The sequence below is a fragment of the Cyprinodon variegatus genome, unplaced genomic scaffold, assembly GCF_000732505.1.
Source record: "Cyprinodon variegatus isolate N-32 unplaced genomic scaffold, C_variegatus-1.0 Scaffold208, whole genome shotgun sequence".
NCBI classification, from domain to species: Eukaryota; Metazoa; Chordata; class Actinopteri; order Cyprinodontiformes; family Cyprinodontidae; genus Cyprinodon; species Cyprinodon variegatus.
Window position 1 is genome coordinate 1,093,079 of NW_015150661.1, and position 23,179 is coordinate 1,116,257.

Consider the following 23,179-nt stretch of genomic DNA (forward strand, 5'->3'; position numbering starts at 1 on the left):
ACACGGGCAATGAGGAAATACGTGTTTTTTTTTTTTTATCCTGCTCGGCCAGAAGCCACTGTTATGCCAGAACAGTATATGCTATCAGTATATGCGCAACAGAGTTTTATTCCCACATTGGACAGCACGAGCCAACTAGAGCCATTCCATCAGATCAGTTAAGTAGAACCAAAGCTGGAAGATCCAGGATCTCTTCCACAATTTCAGCAACACCAGGAGGATGTGGCACGGCAAACGGACTATTACAGACTACAACACACTCTCACCCCAGTGGGTGCAGTTGATGCTGAACTTCCTAAATGAACTAAACAACTTCTTAGGTTGGAGGCACTAAACAGCACTCCAGCAATGAAGTTCAGTGAAAGGGTGGAGTCGGAGTAAAAAAAAAATATGCACACACGTTGGAGGGGATTCTGCTGGGAGTTGCAGGGAAGTGGGCTGCAATTTGGATGGCATTTGACTGGGAAAGGGCCATTTTAAATAGCTGCAATTGTATACAAAATGACTATAAATGTTGTCTAAGTCTAAGTCATTGACTTTTAGCAGCAGTGTACCAACCAGCACAAACACTTTTAACTTTGAAAAAAGAAAATTAGCTTAGATGATACAGCTTTTTCTTGGCTGTAGAAACGGCCAGACATGATTGAAGTGTCCGGGATGTTGAGATAAGTCTCTGTAGCTAAAACCATATTAGTCAATATTAATTTAAAATAAGTTACTAGTAGTAAAAAAACTTTTTGGGGGGGAATTTAAATGTGGTAACATTTTGTTTTCATGTTTAAAATTATAGAAAACATTGGCTGTGGTTCATATTTTGACTAAGAATTAATTTAGGTTATATGAAAACTAATCATATGCCGATCTGACAGCAGATGCGGTTATGACAGAACAGCGCTCACACTGACTGACAGAGCTGGAATGTCTGGAACTTTTGAGAGCTCCATTACCATGTGTTGGCTAGTTTAAAGAGAATCAGAACTAATCAGGAGTGATAAAAATGACACAAACAAACAACCTCATGGGTGCTTTATTTTCTGTACCATTACCTGGCTTAGAACCTTCATCCACAGATCCATTGTAAACCTGGTTTCTGAACTCGGGTCTGTTGTCGTTCATGTCAATAACAAATATGTAGAGATCAATAGGGTTCTCCACCTGGTTCCCATTCATGTCCACAGCATGGGCTCGCAGCTGTGAGAAAGTGACAGGAAAAAAGATTCCAGATTATTGCCCAACACTCAACAGGTTTATATGCAATCTAAATTGGCTCCTACTTGAGCAATTAACTACACAAAATATTTTTTTGGTAAAAATACAAGAAAATATACAAATCAACAAAAAAACATGAAAACTAATCAAAAATTAACTTTTTTGGAATGACTATGACCTGGATGACTGAGAATCTTTTTAATAGCGTAATCAACAGGAGTTTATCAGGTTCCTTTGTAATAAATAATGAAACAACGCTACTCAGCTGATTCCTATGAGAGATTATCTGAATGATCTCTAAAATTAGATAACTAAACACCTCAGAAATATTAGTATCATACCGGTACTCAGTTTTTGAGCTAGATAATTCATAGTTCAGTACCGTTGACATTCTTTTGGTTTTATTTCTTAAAATAAATATAATAACTTTTGTTTTGCAGGGATTTATGATAAAGACATAAACAATATCGTGCAAAACTATTACCTGAAAGAAGAATATTGGGTTAAAAAAAGAAGCAAAACCAAAAACAAAATAAAAGCAGCGTCCTTCAGAAGTCATTTATTTTGGAAAAAATGTTCTATTCAATTTCAGTATAAATACAACTGATCTCTAAAATTATATGAGTTTGCTAAAAAAGAAAAATGACAATCCACACAGGTCAGGGATACAGCTAAGGAGAACTTATTAAAGCATCTCCTGGTGCACTGTTTGACCAATCATTCAGTAGTGTTGCCATGAAGAATATGTTTGGTTAACAAAGCCATTATCACATTTCAAGATTATTCAATTATTCTAAAATTTCATTTTTAACAAAAAGCTGTCAAATATTTTGCATTGATTATATTACGTGTCTGATCTTAAAGATTCTTAATAAGTCTGCTAAAACAAAACTTTAAAAAAAATAGACTAGACAACAAGTTCAGAATATTCTTTTTTGCAAAGAAATTGCCTTTTTTTCTCCTGACATCATATTTTATCACACTTAGTCTGCAGAATTTATTTTTCTCAGCATGAACCAAACAGAAAAGATCTTATTTCATGGAAGGCTGGCTCAATTGTAAAAGTGAGGTTTCACTTTCAGAATGACTGCATTAAAACCCATGGCCAGCGCTCTGTCTGGTTTTGTTCAAAGTCAGTCCAGAAATATCTGCCCACTTCCCTTTGAATCTATATAACAATAAGAACATATAACCGGTACATCTTACTGGAAGTTAAAGATAAAAATTTATCATTTCAAAAATTCTAAGAGCAAATGTTTGTTATATCCTCTGCAAAAAAGCAAATGTTAGAAATAAAAAACAGCTGTGACATTTTAAAATAAAGCCCTTGATTCTCTCAAAACCTGTTTGCTTTGTCTGGGAATGTTTATGTCCCTGAACATGACTTATTCAGTGACTTTGTCAGCATGTAACACCTGGGATATTTACCTAGATCGCAGAAGTAAAATGGAAAAAAAACAATAAATTCTGCTCCTACAGCATAGCGTGGTATATATTTATTCGTTGAAAAAAAAATCTCATTCACCCCTCAAACCAAGGTTCTATCTCTGAATTCATTGCAACGCATATGCATTAAAAGAATTGAAAAGGGACAGTTAATTGGTATTTATATAAATAAACAGGTAATGAAAGTCATGGAGCAAAAGAATATATTATTGCTATATATACAGCTTAAAAGTAAAATGTGATGTAGCTATGGAAAACCATCTGAAACTCTATACATTTTTCATGCTACATATCACTATATTGTAATAAATGTTTAACCTGGTTGTCTTTGGGGTAGTTCTGTAGCAGATTTGAATATATGAAGAGTCAGATGTTTGTTTCTATTTTGTAAATTGCTTATATCTGGTCTGATTCTACAGTGAAGTATTTGATTATAAGGCAATATTCAAAAATGTTTAAGGGGTATAAATATTTTTCCAAGGCAGTAGAAGAACCATTTCCCACTTTGCTTTTTTTCTTCACAGAAAGGTGCAAATTTAAACCACGGCAGCTCATTCTCTCCCCCTTCCTTCACCACACTTTAAAGTTTCAGCAAAATGACATCTGCAGGACACCCTGAGGTGAAATGTAACTTTATTCTTTCCACTACTTTGTCTGATCCTTCCTGAACTCAATATCCACAGCTATATAGCAGGCCAGAAGCCAGACTCCTTATCTAAACCCACCGTCATCCCTATGTCGCACACAAACCCACAACCTAATTCAATCACAGCAGGAGTCAGAGATTACTGCCTTGTTTAAAGAAGGCAGAACTTATTATTGAGTCCAAGTCATAGTTATTATCTTTAAAAGGCATGGACAGGGTTGGGACTGTACCAGCAAATACTCCTCATTTGGCATCAGATTCATTATGCAGATAGAAGAAAACTGAGAAGCTTCAACAGTCTCTTTTCTCCTCATAAGAATGCATCGTGTTGCTTGGCTGGATTTGAATTCAAAAGCGCTCATTCTTCTAAAATAAAAAGAACTAGAGCATAACTTGGCTCCATCCTTGCATGAAATATCAATTGAAAAAAAAAAGACAAACTAAATTGGTCCTGTGGTTTCCGAAGAAAGATGTAATGAATTTATGTGAACAGCTTCTTATTTAAGCTTCTAGAATAAACATTAACATTTAATTTTCATTCAGTTCAGTTAGATGTTTTGAAAAAAAATATATAATCAATGCTAAAGGCAACTTAATCAGAGGGAGAGAGATTTTAACAGTCTGAGAGTGGATACTAAGAGAAAAGAGTGAGCAGAAATATCCGTGCAAAGCTATAAAGATAAGGGGAGTAAACTGAGGATACTTTCAGCACACGTCTATTCCTGGTTTTCAGACTACTCTCTTACCTTGAGGCTATCAATGTTTTGGTGTCCTAGAGGGATACCTCCCTTAAAAAGTTAAGTTTAATTCACACGGTATGCTGTCCTAACGCTGGTGAAGATTCTCAGTCATCCAGGTCATAGTCATTCCAAAAAAAGTCAAAAAACAATCCACTGGACTGTGTTTCCAAGTTTCAACATGTTTCGCTTCTCATCCAGGAAGCTTTTTTAATTCATAAATAAATTGAATAGCTACAAGAAGTGAAAGAATAAACAGGGACTGATAGTTGATGTAAGATTATTAATTTACAATGCAGTGTTCTCTAGGAGATACCCTAGTCCTGGCATAATGGATTTAAGTGTAAGTTGATGTTCTCAAATATATTTGCTGTATTATGCAGTAGGACAACCCAAAAAAGTTGAAAAAGAAACTAATAGACTTTGTTTCCAAGGTTGAAGATGTTTCGTTTCCCATCCAAGAAGCTTTTTCTGCTCAAATGTCAAAAATAGCATTGAGTTGCTTTATACAGTAGCCGAAAAAGGCCTTATTTTAGCTTAGACAACATGCAAATACAATAATACAATTCAAGACAATACAAGAACACTGCATTGTAAATCAATAATCTGACATCAGCTATCAGTCCCTGTTTATGCTTTTACTTCTTGTAGCTATAAAATTTATGAGCTCCTACAGTCAGTAGCATTCCTTGAGTTAATGGTGACCTGTCAAGGACCTAGTTCTGAACTCTAGCCGGCCTATTCCCTTTGCTGTACCTCTCATCAGTAAAAACATGCACACACATGCCAACAGCAAAGCCCATGCTGCAAAAAAGACAAAAAAAAACATGAACATATTACAGTAAATAGGCACCAGTCTTAACAATTTAGTTGTTAAACATGTCATGTGCTTTTTAAAAGGAATTAAGGTAAACAAATTTTGTTTATAAAATAGGTTTCAAAGATCAGCACATTTAATCTCATGAAGCTCTATTGTACAAAACAAAAAATAATGAAAATGCTTGATCTGTGTTATATTAAAAAAACAGAATAACTTTGTCATGTGCATTTATTTAAGCATTTGAGTTTTGAATTTAGTTTGGTCACCTTAGCCAGGCTCCTTAAAAAAAGACAGAAAACAGCACAAACTAGGGTTTGCCTTGTAAATTTAGAACAAAATCAAATGGTGCTCAAATGTCCAAATTTTATTAGTCTCTATGCAAAGCAATAGCTTCTTACAGTGCTGACAATAAACAAAATGCTGAGAAGCATGTAATCCCTATTTACTGGACATACAACATTTGAAACCACCCTCCAAACCATGATGCATTAAGCGATAAGCTGCCTTTTTTTGAAATGGCTACTCAGAAAGTGCCGTTGAATCTGCAGTATGAGATATATGAGAAAATCTTCTAAAAGACCTCTATAAGAAGATACAAATTTAATGCAAGTGTCAGAGACATCAGACTTACATGATAAGAAGATCGATGCTCTCGATCCAGAGGTTTGGTGACAAACATCTTTCCAAGCACAGGGTCAATACTGAACACCTCGTTGGGCGGTTGATCTGCTCCCACTCCAGTGATGCTGTATCGAATTGAGATGTCCTGATCCTGGTCTGAACGAATCTTAATGAGAAAAACAATGAAAAAGTCAGTAAAATAGTTTTTTGATGCATCTCTGTATGTATAAAAACTTCTAAACATGTTTCTGTCAATTTCTCAACTCTGCCTATGAAACTAAACAAAAAGAATGAAAGCAATGTCCAGAAATTAGTTCCATAATATGTCTCGTAGCATCCTTGCTATTCAACCAAAACACATAGCTGAGTTTCTTAACTCTTCCCTAAAGTTTTACCCTACACATATTTTGTTATTATCCTTACTGGATTATCCTACTTTAAAGGTATAGTGAAGGATTTTCGCTAATTTTTGAAAAGACCTGCCCTCTTCACATAAAAAAGAAATGTACACCCACAACCCTCATACAAGCTTACTTTCCAAAAGAAGATTTGCCTTAAGTAAACATATCACCAGAATGACTGACAATTAGAAGGACCACTTATTTTGATGATCCAACTAGAAAAAGAACACCCTCCACTATACCTTTAAATCAAAAGGGACTTCCCTTACCTTTCCCACAATGTCTGTCTCTCTGTTGGTTCATGCTACATAAACAATTTGAATACAGACAAACGTTTTTAAGATTCACATTCGATAACTGCAAACAAGGATGGCTGTGTTAATAAGTCTGGTACAGCAATAGGTGCAAAACTTTGAGGACGCTGTGACCGAAATGTACAAATTGAGAAAATTACCACATGAACTTATAATTTTCATAGGGAAAAAGAGTAAAGTAACATTCAAGTCAAGAAGAGCACAGAAAAAGAAAATTATTTAATAAATATCATAGGAAACTTTTTTTAAAAATAGGCTTGTACAATTCTCCAGCTTTCCTTTCCAGATAGGCAGCTAATAGGTGCATTAAGTGCACTGTAATGCCTTATGATTTGAACTGGAGTACTGTGTAATTGGGAGTCATTTGGAGCAGTTATTTAATTTAATACCTATATAGAGTCCCAACCTCTGAGCATCCTATTTCTGTCCATTAACAGTCTGACAACTCGTGAAATCAGTCGGTGTATCAAAATATCTCAATCATACAATTAAATCTAGAATAGAGGCACATATTGTACCGACATATATATCCTAACATGCACATACACACAAAAATAACCTGGCTTTTTCCTTCTAATCAACGAGCAAAGAGTGCAAGAAGAGTAAGATTGTCCAAAGCTGTCTCTATCTTTTACCACTCAGGGAACCAATTTAGCCACACTTTTGACACACTAGGAATTCCAACCCGCTGAGAAAATAGCTGAAGCAAATAACAAGGACAGGGGAAGGACATAAAGTATTAGGCAGGTGTCGTCTGGGCTCCCATAACTGCAGGAGTAAAAGCCTGTCACCATTGCTGAAAAGGGTGGTTATAACTATTTCCCTCCCAGTTCCCCCTTTTCGGCATTGAAAAGATCATTAGCGCTCAATTTCCTTAACAGAACTGAGGTATGTCATTGAGATCAAAGAAACATAATCGTTCACGCTCAGCTTCTTTTTAAGTCTTTGAGAGGATATATCAGCAGATCTGCTTTTGTGTCTGCATGCAAGAGTGTTTTCCGAGGGCAGTGAACATATCTTCGTGAATTAGAGCTGACAGTTCTGACAAATAATGAGTTGCAAGCATTGACCGCTAGTACTTCAAAGTATACCCATTAAACACTAACAGAAATTAATTTCCAGTTAACAACTCAGTGGAACTCTAAGTGTGGCATCTATGAAATTAAATATAATGCCACTTTCACCAGTAATTTGGAATTGGAAAATGTAAGCAGTGAGGAAACTCTTACTATTGCCTTACAAGGCCGGCTCTCTTCTCTTTTATCATCTCAGCTTTTCTCTGCTGTAACTTCTGTAGTTTCCTGAATTTCACTCCTACATTTTATACCCGGAACTCTTCTTCTTTGTGTCCTGCTAACACACCCTCTGGTCTATGTGGTATAAATCCTCACCAGTTAGAAAGTTATCATAATTCCATTTTAATTTTTAAAGCCCTGCTTATTTCCCACCTACTTTAAATTTGTGCTGCTTGGCAGTGGCAGCTGGCAAATAGAGAATAAAAATTAAATTATACAATTAAAATATTTTCAAATATATAAATATATATTTTTTAGATGTACAAGATAAATATTTAACCTTTAATGATGAGTAAAGCGTCATTTCATTTTTCCTCGGATTGGTGATGTATTTACACCCTGGGGTGTAAAAAAGTGCATGTGCACATGTGCAGCAGCTCCTCTGCAATACAAAGGTAGAGTGGGTGCAGTAGAGCTGTGCCCTGAGGTTGCATGAACTGTTGTCACAGTTGTTGTGCGGGCGATTGACAGGCCGAGTTGCGGGAGGGAAGCAAACTTACCAAGAGAAGCTGGAGGTGAAACCATTTGGACCTGATCAGCCACACATCAAAATTAATCAGCAGTCCAAAAGACAGATGGAGATGGTACACTCTGTCTTTTTCCAGGACCTGGTGTAGCTACAAGGCTTGGCTAATTGCATGCAGTGTGCTAACGCTTTATTCTGCTGCCTTGACTGCGTGCCTCCTTTTTTAAAGGTCAGGATCTGACAAAGCATGGATAAAGACAGGTAGGACTGATTTAAATCACTTTTTAGAAAAGGCAAAGAAGCATGAATAATCTGGGATTCACGTGGAAAATAATATATACTGTATTTTTCTAGGTGTTTGTTAATTTGCATAGTTGCTCTTAAATAAACACATTCTCAGAAAATAAATAGTTTTTATATATTGAAAAAATCTAAAGCTGACTAATAGCTTCTCCATTATTAAACTGGTATACATATTTTTTATTTTAGGTTTGTGACACCATATTGGACCATGCAAAACATAGATTTGCCTTCACAAAGCCTCAGAAGGGCAAGATTTAATACAAAAAGTAAACCTGTACATAAAATTATGTTTTGTTTTTATAAAGTGTTTTTATAATGTTTTTGTTGATGGCATGCATATGAATATAATAGTGTGATAATGTTTGATTGGTTTTTGGTATACATCTTTTGAATCATTCCCACCCTGGGGAAAAACTCCCCCAGCCGCCACTGCTGCTTGGGAATTGATATATTTACAGTTACAGGAGAGGGGTTTGGACGTTGATGACCAATGTCCAGGCTGGTTTTCTTAAAACATTGATGATGACAGATTTGCACTGCTGTACTATTCTTTCCAACTGCTACAAAACACCCTCTCACAGGACCAACACAAGACACTCCTACAAGGACCTGCAATCCTGCCCCCTACCATCCTTGGGGTCAAAGCAGCTGCTTCATGTTTGTCTCATTCTCCTCTGTGGCTGCTACCAATTCAGCAACATTAAAGAGACCCCATGAATGGAAGGCCATGCAGGCCACAGCAGTCAGAACCTTCTGACTCCCTAAGATAAATGGGCCTGTTAGCAATTTTAAAACCAGACTCTGCAAAACATTGTCCTCAATTCTGCAACATCTCAAAGTTTAGACAACTTTGAGATGCCAGAGCCTGAAGGCTTTCATCATAGAGAAAAGGAACCTAACTCGCCACTGCAGCCCGCAAAACCCACACAAACCCAAAATCGGCAAACAAATCACCAACCAAAAAAGAAAAAAAAGAAAAGAAACACGGCCGGCAAAACTAAAAAAACAAACAAAAAAAAAACAAAATAGAGCTAGAAAAATCTATCATCAAGTAAGGGTATTACTCCTGCATAACACAAGCGAACAAAAAAAGAAGAGGGAATAAAAGGAACACTGTCCAAACAAATAATAAGCTAAAAAAAAGAAAGACGAAACTATATCAAAATCACAAATAAACACTAATATAACAACAAACATTACGGAACGACTTAAATCAAAGGCAAATTATAAAAATTTGACAAAATAGAACAAAAGACTACTAGCAATAACTCCAATGATATCAAAAAAAAAAAGAAAATGGAACTCAGATGAACCAAAGAATGAAATAAAACATTGCCCAAAAAAATAAAAATGGATGAGCCCATTAGACGGTAACAACCAAGTCATTATAAGCCTATTACGCATCGTTACAAAAACCAGAAAAACAATTTAAGGTCAAGCAACATATAGTGAGAAGCCAAAATGTGGAGAAAATTCATGCACATGAGACAACAGGTAACGATAACACCATAAAACCTAGAATCAACCTAGCAACACAAAAAAGATACGAATAAAAAACAAACAAACCACCCACAACTAGGGAGAACATGAAAAATAAACTCATTGCAAATTAAAGGATACCGATCCAGAACATAAAAAAAACCACAGAAATAGAAAATAACAAGAAAAACCGAAAAAAAACAAAACACGAAGCAATAAAAATATATTCAATGAAAATAAAGCCAAAATGCAAGCTCAAAAATATATACCATATCAGAGAAAAAAAAACTTAACGCAAAAAAAAAGATAAAAATCAAAAGAACTTAAAATTCGTACACGCACAAATAAAGAAGGAAAAAAAGCAAACGCAAAATAAAAAATAACAAAACCACAAGGAGCTCCCCAATACAAAATTGAATACAGCTAAACAAACAATGAAAGACTTGGGTAAATGACCAAAAATAATAAAACATGATCAACAAACAGACATTAAAAAAAGACAAGGCTACAAAAAGATAAAAAACAAAAATAAAGAAGTACACAAAAAACAAAAACGGAAGAAAACAAAGACATTATCACTGGACGCACGTCAAGCTTTTGACAGAATAGAGTGGAAGTGCTCCCCAAATATGGACTTTGTGAAAGCTTTCTAAAATAGATATGACTACTATACACTGATCCCACAGCACAAGTTTTAACCAATAATAACATGTCAAAACCTTTTAATTTACAATAGTCATCTAGACAGGGGTGCCCTCTGTCACCACTGCTTTTTGTGCTGGCAATAGAACCTATTGTGATGGCTGTTAAGAGTGAATACAGGAATATCAGGTATTAAAATTGGAGGAAGAGATCGTCTCATTTCCTTGTTTGCGGACGTCATCATATTTTTCACAAGTAATTTGAAGATCAGTATTCCCAATTTATTAAATCTATCAAAAGAATTTGGTGAATTTTCAGGATATAAAATTAATCATTCTACATCAGAGTTAAGAGTTTCTTAATGAAGAAAGAAGAAGTCCTATTGTGGTTACCCCATTTGAAACAACTACAAAAGCTTTTCATACTTAAGCATTAAGATCACCCCATACCTCAACGAAATAAAGGCAGCAAATTATAATCCCCTTGTGGAAAAAATAACAGAAATGCTAAATCAATGGTCAAATTTGCCTATATCCATGATAGGCTGAATAAATATATCAAAAATTACAATGCCCACATTTTTGTTTTATTTTTAAACACTTCCATTGCAACTTTCAGAATAATTTTATGACAGTCTGGAAAAACTATTTAACAAATTTATTTGGAGTAATAGAAAGCCCTATGAAAGAGGTGGACTTCAAGTTCTTAATCTCAGAATCTATTATATGGCCGCCCATCTAACATCAGCAACTCATTACCTTTGTCTGAGGACACCTCCAGCTTGGGTAGACATTGAACAGTAATCTGCTCTAGATTTCCCCTTAAACACCTTCCTATATTCTTCGAAATATGACTGTCGTTATATTCTTTGGATATAACGACAGTAAAAAAAAAAACCCACAAAGAATTCTTTCTTAAAAATGCTATTATACCTTGGCATGCTGCACATCAACATGTAGGTGACCATCCAGAGCTATCACAATTCACCCCTATCTGGGGTAATGAAAAGTTCACCCCAGGGAAAAATGACGGAAAACCAAAGGCATTCAGAAAATTAAAGACCTATATGCTGATGGCATGTTGCTTACTTTTGATCATTTAATACCCCAAAGACATTGAAGCCAGAACAGCCATCACCATAGGTTCTATTGCCATCACCATAGGTTCTACTGCAATTGAAAAAACTATATGTCATCAACACTGAAACAAATAGTTGACATTCCACCCCTAACAAAAATAGAAGAAGTGTGCATTGGGGACTTAAAAGGGAAAGGTTTTCTTTCTGTGTTCAATAATTTGTTTATGCTTTCCTATAAAGATTCAGTAAAAGCTAAGTTAGATGCATGGAGAGGAGATGTTTTCGAAGACATAGATGAAGAAGACTGGAATCAGGCATGTTTAAAAGCACAAAAACAAACGATAAACACACGATTTAAACTTCTGCAATATAAATGGTTTATGAGAACCTAAATAACACCAGTTAGGCTTCATCATACTTCCAGTGGTATTCCAGATGCTTGCACTATGTGTTCATTTGAAAAAGGAACCTCTTCTCTTCTGTTTGTGGGAATGTCTTAAAGTCCAGAAATTTTAGAAGGATGTTATTAGGTATCTATCTGAATTGTTTGAGGTGAATATCCCATTAGAGATTAAAATCTGTCTTCTAGGAATAAACCAAATGGAATTTAAACAATCGCAGAGGACAACTACATTGATAGACTACAGACTACTTCGAGCCAAGATCTATTGCACTATGCTGCAGGAGCATGGAGGCCCCCTCCATGGGACTCTGGAGGAAAGAAGTTGCAGGTTCACTCGGCCTCTGCCCAAACATTTACATACCAATGTCCACACGAGTAAGTGGGGACCTTTAAAGACAATACACAAATTAGTTTTCACAATTGAGAAAACCACAATTGCTAACTGTTCGCTGCTAAAAACTAGCTGCTACACAAAGGGTAGCATTCACTTGCAATAGGTTTAAAACTAAGGGACCATTTTACAATTTACTAATCAGTCTGGATTGTGATTTCTTTAATCAGCTTTACAATAAAGTATATAACTTTTAAACAGTGTAACCTGAACCAAAAGAAAAAAATACTGCACATAAACGTTTTAAAACACAGCTTGAAATTTATGATCTACTTATTCTTTTTAAAATACTTTGAAATTAGGTATGAGTAAAGAAGTTTACTAACTTGTCAGATCCATTACCTCTTTTTATATTTATTTCTGTTTATAGGAAAGGAGACTGTTTTTTCCTAAAATACTGCATGAATTTTGCAGTATTAGTCACATCTTGTGATTTTATTGCATCATGATGCCCTTTTTAGCTATATATAAATCAAACTTTTATAGGAAAATTATTGAACCTATGGAAAAGGTGACCGGACCTGAGAAGGTGACCCAAGTCATTTTAATCTGTGGCTTAAACAAACCAACACAGGCCTGTTGAGCACCTGAGCTGTGCCACAGATATTTTTTGCAGTGTTCTAGTACTCAGCTGATGACATTGCTTAATGAGATGGTGGACAGCAGAAGTAGTCTGTTACTTGCAGATAGCATAGTTGCATCAACCCAACACAGTTAAAAGCTTAGTCCCACATACAGGAAAGGAAACTCCAAGCAAAAAATATACAGATACTTTAACAGAACAATAAAGGCTCTTAGTGACATGTGAAATCCAGACATTGGTCAATAGGTCACACACTGAGTGGTTACATGAGATGATAAAAAAGCCCCTTTAAGAGAAAAGCTATTTAGGTGGCATTGCAATTCACATGCACACTCCTCCTGTCAAGACTGTCTTTAGCTGTGAGTCAGGATAATATCTGCATTAAAAGCTTTGCTTTATCCTTTTTTAAAACACAGGCTTTGGCTCAGTCTTTGATGTGGAGCATTCTAGCTTTCAAAAAGGCAGAACAAGGTTGATGTCTTAGATCGCTTTCTGAGGCAAAAGAAAAGAGAAAAAGCTTTATATCTTCAAAGGAAAACCAAAATTGTGTAAAAGAGTAGTTCAGGAGCACTAGATTGATTTTACTTGAACAGCTGTACCTGTGTTTGTTCAAGTCTTTGACTGATGTGTGTTCAATCTTAAAACACAAAAACAGTGAATGTTGTTTTCCTTGCATAACGTTGTCAGGTGTTTCTCTGTTTTGGATAACACAGGAATGTATTTATTGTGAGGTATTCTGAGCACTTAAATAAAACTAATAAGGAAATGGTGTTCTTGACACTTGCCTGAACTCACGCTGAAAATAGAGTGGCCGCAGTGCAGCTATGGTGCGGGCATGCTGCAAAAACTCCTTCACACTGCACACTGTGACCAGGCTGGCACAGCTGCGCCTTCGGCTGCAGAAACGGTCCTCGAACGCAAAGAAGTTCACATGGGTCCATGCTCTTTCTAAGAATTGCAGGACAAAATTAATTATCCATGCACATATAAATCCGTTTTCCACAGCCAATAGTTTTTCTGTTCCCTTGAGTTTATTTTTGCCGTTTTGGTTTTCACAAGTAAGTGTAGCTCAAGTTAACATAATTTGTTGAGTTGATTTTCTAAAATGAACTGGAAATCCTTAATTTTTTATGGTTGACTTTTCCTGTTTGTGTATTCCCTGGTACTTAAAATGGTACCACGGCAGTGACCAGCCAAACTTTCTACATGTGGACTTACTTTGTTGAGCGCATGGACTAAATAATGGCACCCATACCACAGTGCCCTGCACTATGCCCAATGTGAGTGTACATATGAATTGCAATGATTTGTTTATCGTTGTCACCTCAGCCGCACTGTAATTAGTCTGGGCCCAAGACATACACTAGGCCAGTGGCTCCAAAATTTTTCTTACTGGGCCCCCCCTTTAGTTAACAAGGAAGCACCCCCCACCCCAAGATTAGATGTGCTAATAGGTGGTATCTCAAGATGACCTGTTCACTTTGTAAAAGAATTAATCATTGCTATCAATACTTGTTTTTAAAACCTTAAAAATGTGTTCTTTTCCAAACAATTCTACCATGCTCCTTAGCAGTTACGCTGTTTTTATGGCTGTGCATTTAAATCCCTAGATACCAACACAAATCAATTATTGTCAAGCTACGTTTAAAAAACACAAAACAAAAGACAATATATCTTAGACATAAAAAAGAATTATTGGTGTATGAGCTATCAGAAACCTTTTTGAATATTACAGCCACATGACTAACCACAACGCTTTATGTCTCAGTTTTTTTATTTTAGACTTATCAAAAGAGCTGGACTGATGCCCTCAAAGATACAATTTCAGATTTGTTGTGACGCACCAAAGTTTATTTTGGGGTGCAAGAAAACGAAACAGAGAGATGGCACTCTTTGTAGCCTTTTCTGTCATTTTAATGATATCTAGAATTGACACAGGTGAGATAATTAAAATACCTTTATCCGCATTTAGGAACATAACATGGAGTAATAGAATGTAAGCACTGAATAGCTTTTCCAATTATTGTACTCGGAAAAGAGTCTGGTATTTAATAGAGCTGGCTTATGGCAAATTAGAGGTGCTATTCACCCTAGAGGTAACAATGGAATGACTTCCCGCCTCACTCCTCACTCTGAGGCTGTGAGAATGAAAATAAGGCAGTCATTGTTGAGGCAGACAAAGAGCAGCCACACCCCTTAGCTTTGGCTTAGCGAGGTGAGAGTGTGAGCACTGTCATTTCACCCTTACCCCTCTCCTCCTCTGTCGCCGTTATTCCGTTTCATTAGGAGATTGATTAAATTGTGAAATTGGGAGTGTGATGGATGCATGAAAAACGTCTCCAAACACTCCCTTAGGGTTTGACAAGGACAATATCAAGGACCCCCCCACCATGGTTATTCCTTTTTCCTTCCTTATCCCTTTACACCCTGGGAACTCAATCTGGGTAATTAGAGTAAAGAGTGTAAGAGACTTGTAAGGGAGAGAAATGCACAGGGAGAGAGGGTAAAAGCGGTGAAAAAAAATCTGCTGCTATAGCACTTTTCCAAGCCATTACTGCTCCCTCCCTTCCCGTCAACCTGAATACACACTGTCCACCCTTCATACCCTACTTTCTCCTTTTCTTTCATTCTTCTTTCACTTTCCAAATCCACAAGGCAGCAGCAAAGAGGAGAAATGCAGACACGAAAGAAAAATGAAGGATAAAAAAACATAGAGGACAGGGGGAATAAGACAGGGAAAATTAAAGTGGTTGTGAACTGACTACATCAGCAGAACTCAAGCAGAACTTGAGCTGTGCTGGCTGTAAAACCCGGAGACATAAACTGCAGTGTAGCTGACTGGATATGCATATTTGGAGTAAGTTGGGAATTTTCCCCGTTAAACAAACGTTGGTATCTTTCGCTGTATACTACATCTGTTTTTTATTAACTGGGGCTCCAAAAACAAAGCTTCACCCAAAGAATTCAAACACCTCTGAAGAAATGTTGAGAAAATCAAATGTGAGAATTGTAGGAGGGAATATGTTAATCCTGAAGCTGGGGCGGTGTGCTGGTTTTATGTTGGCTGGACGCTTGACAGAATGAGCCACTTCCTGCCAACTCTGTCCCTGCCAAACACAGACAGAACCTGAAGAGGGGCTGGACCTTGCCTTGCTCTTGCTTGCTGTTATGAAAAGACACACAGTAGTATGTTGCCTGCAGACACACACAGATGCCAGATCCCATGTGCGTTCAAACATTGTGGTCATTCAACAAACCGCCATGATTTTTTTCCCAGTGATGATTTTGTTCCCCACTAAACAAGCGAGGGACTCTGCTTGGCAAACTTCACCTCAGCAAGAGTCCAACTGTCATATTGACAAATTAACCTTGGAAAAGTAGGGTATTTTGTGTTCTCTCAATTAATGAGTATCTCTGCATATGGGTGTTGCCATGTACATTTATTTGTAACATTGTGTGTTGGTGTGTGTGTGTGTGTGTGTGTGGGGGGGGGGGTATGTTAGTGACTCAGGTGTGAATTGAGTTTAGGTTAGGTCTAGGGTAAGGGACTAGCTTAGGCCATTGAAGTTAGTGGGACATGAATGGAAGTCAGTGGAAATTCCCCACAAGTATAGTTTGACACAACATGAGTGTGTTTGTGTGGGAGGGGGCTGCTCTGGAATTTCATACATTGTAGGACCCACATGTTGTTAGCACATTGTGGGGACAGGCTGCTCCCTGTGGGGCCTGATCCCAGGACCACATAAGGGGATATGCTGTATTAGGGTTAGGAGACACTTTTAGGACTAATGCGTGAATTAAATTCAGTTTGGGGTTGGGTAGGAACCTGTAATTAACCCATTTGGTTTGGGTAAGGCTGTTGGTCTTCATAAGCTGTTTTGTCAACTATTAGGTTTAGGGCTAAGGTGTAGACTGGGTGAGGTATCCACTGGTAACGGTGACATTTAAGGTTATTGTCAGGCTTAGGGCATAGAAAGGGTTGAAAAAGAATAAAAGCCAATGGAAATTAATAGGAGTCAATACATGGCCCTCCCTACATATAGCAAGACGTGAATATGTGTGTGTGTGTTTCCAGAACATAAGCATTCATATCTAAGGGAAAATACACAGATGGTTGGTGTACATGAGGTTTTAGGTATCTTGATAACAGCTGGTCAGCAAATGGACCAATTAGAAAATAGACCAGAGCCATCAAGCTATACTTTCGGTGAACCTTTTTTGGTCCTCTCGGGCCATGTACTGTACAATACACACCCAGAGAGTGGCAAATGCAATATCCAAACACAGAGACCATTCTGTCTTTCAAACAAAAAAGAAATGCCAAGCTGCCAATATCTCCTAAAGCCACTACAGGCAGTCACTTTAACCCTGTGTAAAAAACGCTTTTACAATGAAGCACAAGAAATTTGAATGGGCTAGGTTTGCTTAATTTAAACTGTTATATTTTCAAAAAAAATACACCGCACACAAAAAATACACAAGTAATTTTATTACAAAATGAAATAGTTTGGGCTCAGTGAAACAAAATGCAATTAAGTGGAGGAATATTTAGCAGCTGTTTACTGTGTTTAAAAAACAACAACAACAACAAAGACAAAAAGGTTTGAGGGCATGCTTGAATGGGGCATTCAGGGTAAAATATGACAGCAACAGACCCGGCTTTGCCGACAGATGAAAAAAAAGAGAAGAAGAATTAAGCGTAATGTATTATACAGCCACGGATGCCTTTAATGCAAGGAATTCCAGAAGTGTTAAGTTTTGAACAACATTGAGAATGTTGGGCTTTGGTGTTTTAGATCGTCTCTTTGAGGAAATAGACCAAAATCTTTTTTTATTTGACTCAAACTTAAAATTAAGGCACTATAACTTATTTTCTTTTAGGTGAAATCTTAGTGCTCCTCCGTTGTTTTGGATTCATTTGATTGCACATTGTGTTATAATGTCAGCAAAAAATTCTTTACAATGACACATTGGTATTTTTGAGTTTTCCTTCTGATTGCAGAGATTTAAGCTGCTTTTTATTTTGTACTTCACCACCCAAACATTTGCAAAACATTTGGTTATTGTAATATACTCAGGGTACGTATCTTTACAGTTTATTTCCTTATGTTGTTGGGGCGTAGTGTGGGGTTAAATGAGGAGGATGAAGGTTTTTACTTTCATACTTGGATTTCCTACCTCTGCTTTATAAAGTGTCTTAGATGTTGAGGAGTTTGTTTTCTTTAATCCATTGCATGCTTTCCACTTTGTTACAGCTCTGTTATACTATGAGAGCTGGGAGAAGAATTGGGAGACAGTTGATTGACCAACCAATGGAATAGTATGAGGTGTTACAATGTATCGTATACGTGCTTATATATAATATATATATGTCAATGATTCTTAACATTTACATTATTTATCTGATATTTAAAATTCTTTGTTTTCTTTTCTCTCCTGTAATGTGATAGGCTCATTGGGATTGAGAAAGTGGGGTCTGAGAATATATAGGCAAATGACTGGATATAGCAGAGAAATGAAAGGATTGCAATTTTTGAAGCTGTGCTCTCAATTGCTAGAAGACATTCATTACAATAGTTTCAATAAGCAACTATAAATTGCTTTCTCCTTTAGTTACTTTTACATACTATAATAGTTTATTTACAGTGCTGGTCTGTCCTGGTCTAAAGAATATGTTAAAGAAAAATAAAAGTAGGAAGCACTCTCTCATTGAATGGATACATCAACAGAGGCCCACAATCTGGTCTCTGCCTTTGTCAGATCAATCAAGATGACTCTTTTCCACAAAAGCTACTTAATATTGAGGCAACTGAGGCTCACGAAGAAAAACTGAACCACAGCACAAGTTTTGCACAACCATTTTGGACCAACAACTGATTGACTCACAGTATCTAAAAATTTGATTTCAATAAAAGCTTTCATACAACAAATTTTCATTGCTTTTTTTATCCATCTATGTTTAACATCTGGAAAGTTTAAGCTGGGTCTCTGAATAAAGTAGCAGCCTTAATTAAAAATTACAGTAGGCACCCATTTTATAGCTATTGCCGCAATTTGGAGGATTTGCAAAGCTGGAGGATGCATGGCAGACGAGGAATAAATAGATTTATGAGACTGGTTGAATTCTGAAATTAATAAAAAGTTTAAGGTAGCTGATTAACTTGTACATAAGTCTACAAAGTCCTTACTCCATCCTTTTGTGTTGCAAACTTCCTGTCATTGGAGAGACATTAAAGAAATCTGTTAAGGAAAGTAATTCGTATAAGCCACAGGGGTCTCAGTCAAAGAGAGTTACACAGAGTAAAATTGCCCAGGGAGTCATTGACCCCATTTGCGATACTAGCGTTAAAATGACACTGACTACATAATGACAAGTAAAAATCACCTCATATAAAGAGGCATTTCAGATGAGCTATAACATTATACTCATAATGTGACGTAAGAAAGAGCAAAAAATTACACATCGCTCACATCAGTGTTTTATGAACAATGAGGGATGGTAAATATTTCATGAAGGCAAAAAGGGTCAACACTCGTTTCTGCAGGAAATAAAAAAGAGCAAATAAAAATGTTCAAAAATACCATCAAGGAGCTGCGGCTAAAATAAACACATTGGCTAGTGAAAGCATTGAGAAAGCAGCAAACTTTTTATCTAGTGATAACCTGTTTACCTTAGGAGCTGTTTCATCTTGAGATGCCATAAAGCATTTTATTGCACGGTGAGAATTTATTACAAATACACACAGCAGCTGGGTGTGCTGGTGTCTTTGTCTATACTCCTGGGTGTCTCTATGACTGTGTGTGTGTAGGTGTGTTTGCAGCTGAGTGGAATAGGGGGAAAATCTGCAAACAAAAACATCATTCCACCATGACAGTATCCATTATACTTTCAAGAAAGGATCCCGACTGAAGCTTTTTATTGTGAATAACAACGTAGATGGGATCAGATTATGCAGGCAGAGGCCTCCATTTTGATTTTACTCACATTTAACCTCCTAAAGAGAAAGAATAACAGAGGAAGTAATGGGAAAATACAAGCGAGTAGGGCAGGATTACAATTTAACATAACATCAAACCTTTAATCAGTTCAGTTTCGTTCTCAAGGACCTTTCCCTCACAATTGCTCCTTCATTTTATTCTGTGTAAAGGCTTTATTTCAGTTGAATGCATTTTGATCCTATTTTTTTGTTATAGTTTAAATTCATTTGAAAGGCATAGTAAAATCACTGCTAGTACTATTGCCTCACAGCACAAAAATTGGCTTTCCTCCCCTACCTTTTTTGCACTCTCTCACCATCTTAGTTTATTTATAACTGTCTGTTATGCTGCCTAAACTAGTTATAGCCTTTTGTGGTGCAAAAAACTTAAGAAATAACTGACTTAAAAAAGTACTACATAAGTTCAGCTCATTTCCAATTTATAGATTGTTGCAATGGTTAGAAAAACTATGAATTGCTTATATTAAGGATTTTCTTAATTATTTCAAAGATTTTAATGCTTAGATCTTTTTATAGTTAAAAATCATGTTGAAGGCAAATACTTTTTGACAGTTCATACAGGCTTATCAATCGGCACATGTTTTTTTGTTGTCTTGTTGTCTTTTGATTGTCCAGTGGTAGACTGAAAAACTCAATCAAACCAAATCAAATCAAACCACAATCCCCAGAATCACTGAAAGGGGTAAGCAGTTATAAAAATGGACGTGTGGATGTATGGATGTATGTGAAGCAAAAAACAAACGTTACCTGATGGATAGTACTAAATAGAAAAGTGTTGAAATTTGTCTTTTATCCTCTCCCTACAACTTCATCCATTTGTCCGCCTGCCTGTCTTTCACTGTATTTTCCACTCAACTTTGCTGTCATGCTTGTCCCCTGTCTGCCTGTCAACACGTCCTTTCTGTTTGACCGACCTTCTCTCACATTGCCAACAAGCGCCACTACCCTCAAACCCAAAACACTTCATTAGTTGTCCCCCATCTCTCTTTTTGAATTTATTCCCTTCCATTTAACCACACTTAATTTTAGCTTATCTTTGGAGAAATACAGATTTTTGGCTCTCCTTCATCCATGCAATTCACACGGTTGCAAAGGCCAACCTCAGAGGGACCCAACAGAGGCTGTCTGTTAACCGGCTATTTCTCTCATAAACCCATTTGCAGCTCCTATTAAAAGAGCACACTAGAACTACTGCCCTTGATAAAACATACATACATACACACACACACACACATATATATACTTATTACAATGAGTGTTTGACTCAGATGTCTTTTTATCATTCATTTTATTTACAAAGTCGCTGTCAGGAGTAGTATGCCTGATTGGGCTGCATACAGCTGGAAAATATTCTTGCAGAGAGAAAACAAACCCAAGCTGGGTATGCCTGATGAAAATTTTTACTGGGACTTCATGCCACTAATTTCAATATAATGAGATATTAAATGTGGAAATTACATTTCAGTCTTACTTCCCCAAACACATGAGGAAATCAAAGACCAAAAGCTGCTGACAAATACATAAATGCTGTGGCAATTTGTTTTTTCCCAGTCACTAATAGGATATTGCATAAGACTCAATTTCCTGTGGTTGATAAATGCAATTACATTGATTTCTGTAATTTCAGTATAGGAAAGGAAATTAGGCTCAGATGTTGCATGCCACAACAAGAGAATAATGTTTAGGGGAGGCATAGGAAGGTACAGGAGGTTATGAGGGAGAAACAAGAACTGGAGATAAAAGAAAATTCATAAAAAAGCTGTGTATTACGGTCATACATCTCTACACAGAATATTTAGGTGCCCCCATGAAGATCATCTATTTTGTTATATCAAGGTCTCAAGGATTTCAGTAGACAGGAAAATGTTTCACTATTAATATGAATAGTGAGACAAGACACAAGTGAGCATGTTCTTTCATCACAAGGACTCCATTAGCAGAAATAACAATGTAAAGCACTTTCAACTTTGTGAGCTGTTTTACTCATTCTGACTGTCCACCTGCAGTCTCCTTTCTAAAGATTAAAACCACTTGTTGAAAACCTCTGTCACACACTTCAAAGCCTAATTTGTTCATGAATAAGTAACAGCTTCTGTTTGAGTTAATAGTCTTCTGTGTTGGTTAACTTGAAAATAGACAAAATATCAGCCGTCATACAAAAGGGGCAACTCTCTGAGGATGTATCAAAGCATAGTAAGGTGTTAATGTACATAGCAACAAAAGATTAAGATGAATATCACAGAGATGATTGTTTTGTGAATAATTTGGGTGATCAATTGTAAACTAACAACAGCACTGCTTGACATGTGCAGGAGATTTTTCTCTTCTCTGACAGCTGTTTGGCAGTACTAGAGGGACAAAAATGTCTTCTGGTTAAAATTCCAATAGTGCTATTCAACTTAAAATATTTGAAAAGAAGTGGTCCTTACCCATATGATATATTGGATATGTCTGAAATTACATATTGGTCAGTGTTGGCCTAGTGGGTTAGAGCAGTGCTGATAAGTTTGCAAGTACCCGATTTGATCCCCACAGCCTCCACTCTGTGTTCCTGAGCAAAACCCTTATTCCCACACTGCTTCCCGGGCGCCACACAATGGCAGCCCTTTGCTCCCCAAAGGGGATGGGTTAAAATGCAGAGAGTGAATTTCCCCATTGTGGGACAAGAAAGGGATTTACGCTGGGATTCTTGCGATTGTTAAACAGTTAGGGCCACAGTTTTGTCCAAAAAGACACATAATTTTGTTACCCCTCCTTGAACCGCCACCTTAACGTGGTGGAGGGGTTTCAGCACCTGAGTGATCCCAGAGGCTATGTTGTCGGGGGCTAAATGCCCCTGGTAGGGTCTCCCAAGGCAAACAGGCTCTGGGTGACAGGTCAGACGAAGAGCGGTTCAAAAACCCTTACGATGAGCACAACAACGAGGCAAGTGACGTCGCCCGGTACGGCGGAGCCGGGACCCCACCCTGGAGCCAGGCCTGGGTATGGGGTTCGTTGGCGAGCGCCTGGTGGTCGGGTTCTTCCTCGCAGGACCCGGCCGGGCCCAGCCCGAAGGAGCGACGCGAGGCCATCCCCCAGTGGGCCCACCACCTGCAGGGGGAACCATGAGGGACCGGTGCAAAGGGGATTGGACGGCAGCCAGAGGCGGACACCTCGGTGACCTGATCCGCGGGCGCTTAAACTGGCTCTGGGGACGTGGAATGTCACCTCACTGGAGGGGAAGGAGCCCGAACTTGTGCGGGAGGTGGAGCGATACCAGCTAGAAATAGTTGGGCTCACCTCTACGCACAGCCAGGGCTCTGGAACCGAGCTCCTTGAGAGAGGCTGGACTCTCTTCTACTCTGGAG

General features: G+C 37.4%; 1 protein-coding gene across 1 annotated transcript in view; it reads right to left on the reverse strand.

Moving 5' to 3' along the window:
- The window catches only part of LOC107088164 (cadherin-4-like), a 119,716-nt gene that overhangs the window by 59,451 nt on the left and 37,086 nt on the right, over positions 1-23,179 (reverse strand). Inside the window, exons 3-4 of the mRNA XM_015380166.1 lie at positions 5,490-5,645; positions 1,047-1,191 (exon numbers count right to left, since the gene is read on the reverse strand). Of these exons, the coding sequence (XP_015235652.1) occupies positions 1,047-1,191; positions 5,490-5,645 (301 nt within the window). The remainder of the gene's footprint in view (positions 1-1,046; positions 1,192-5,489; positions 5,646-23,179) is intronic.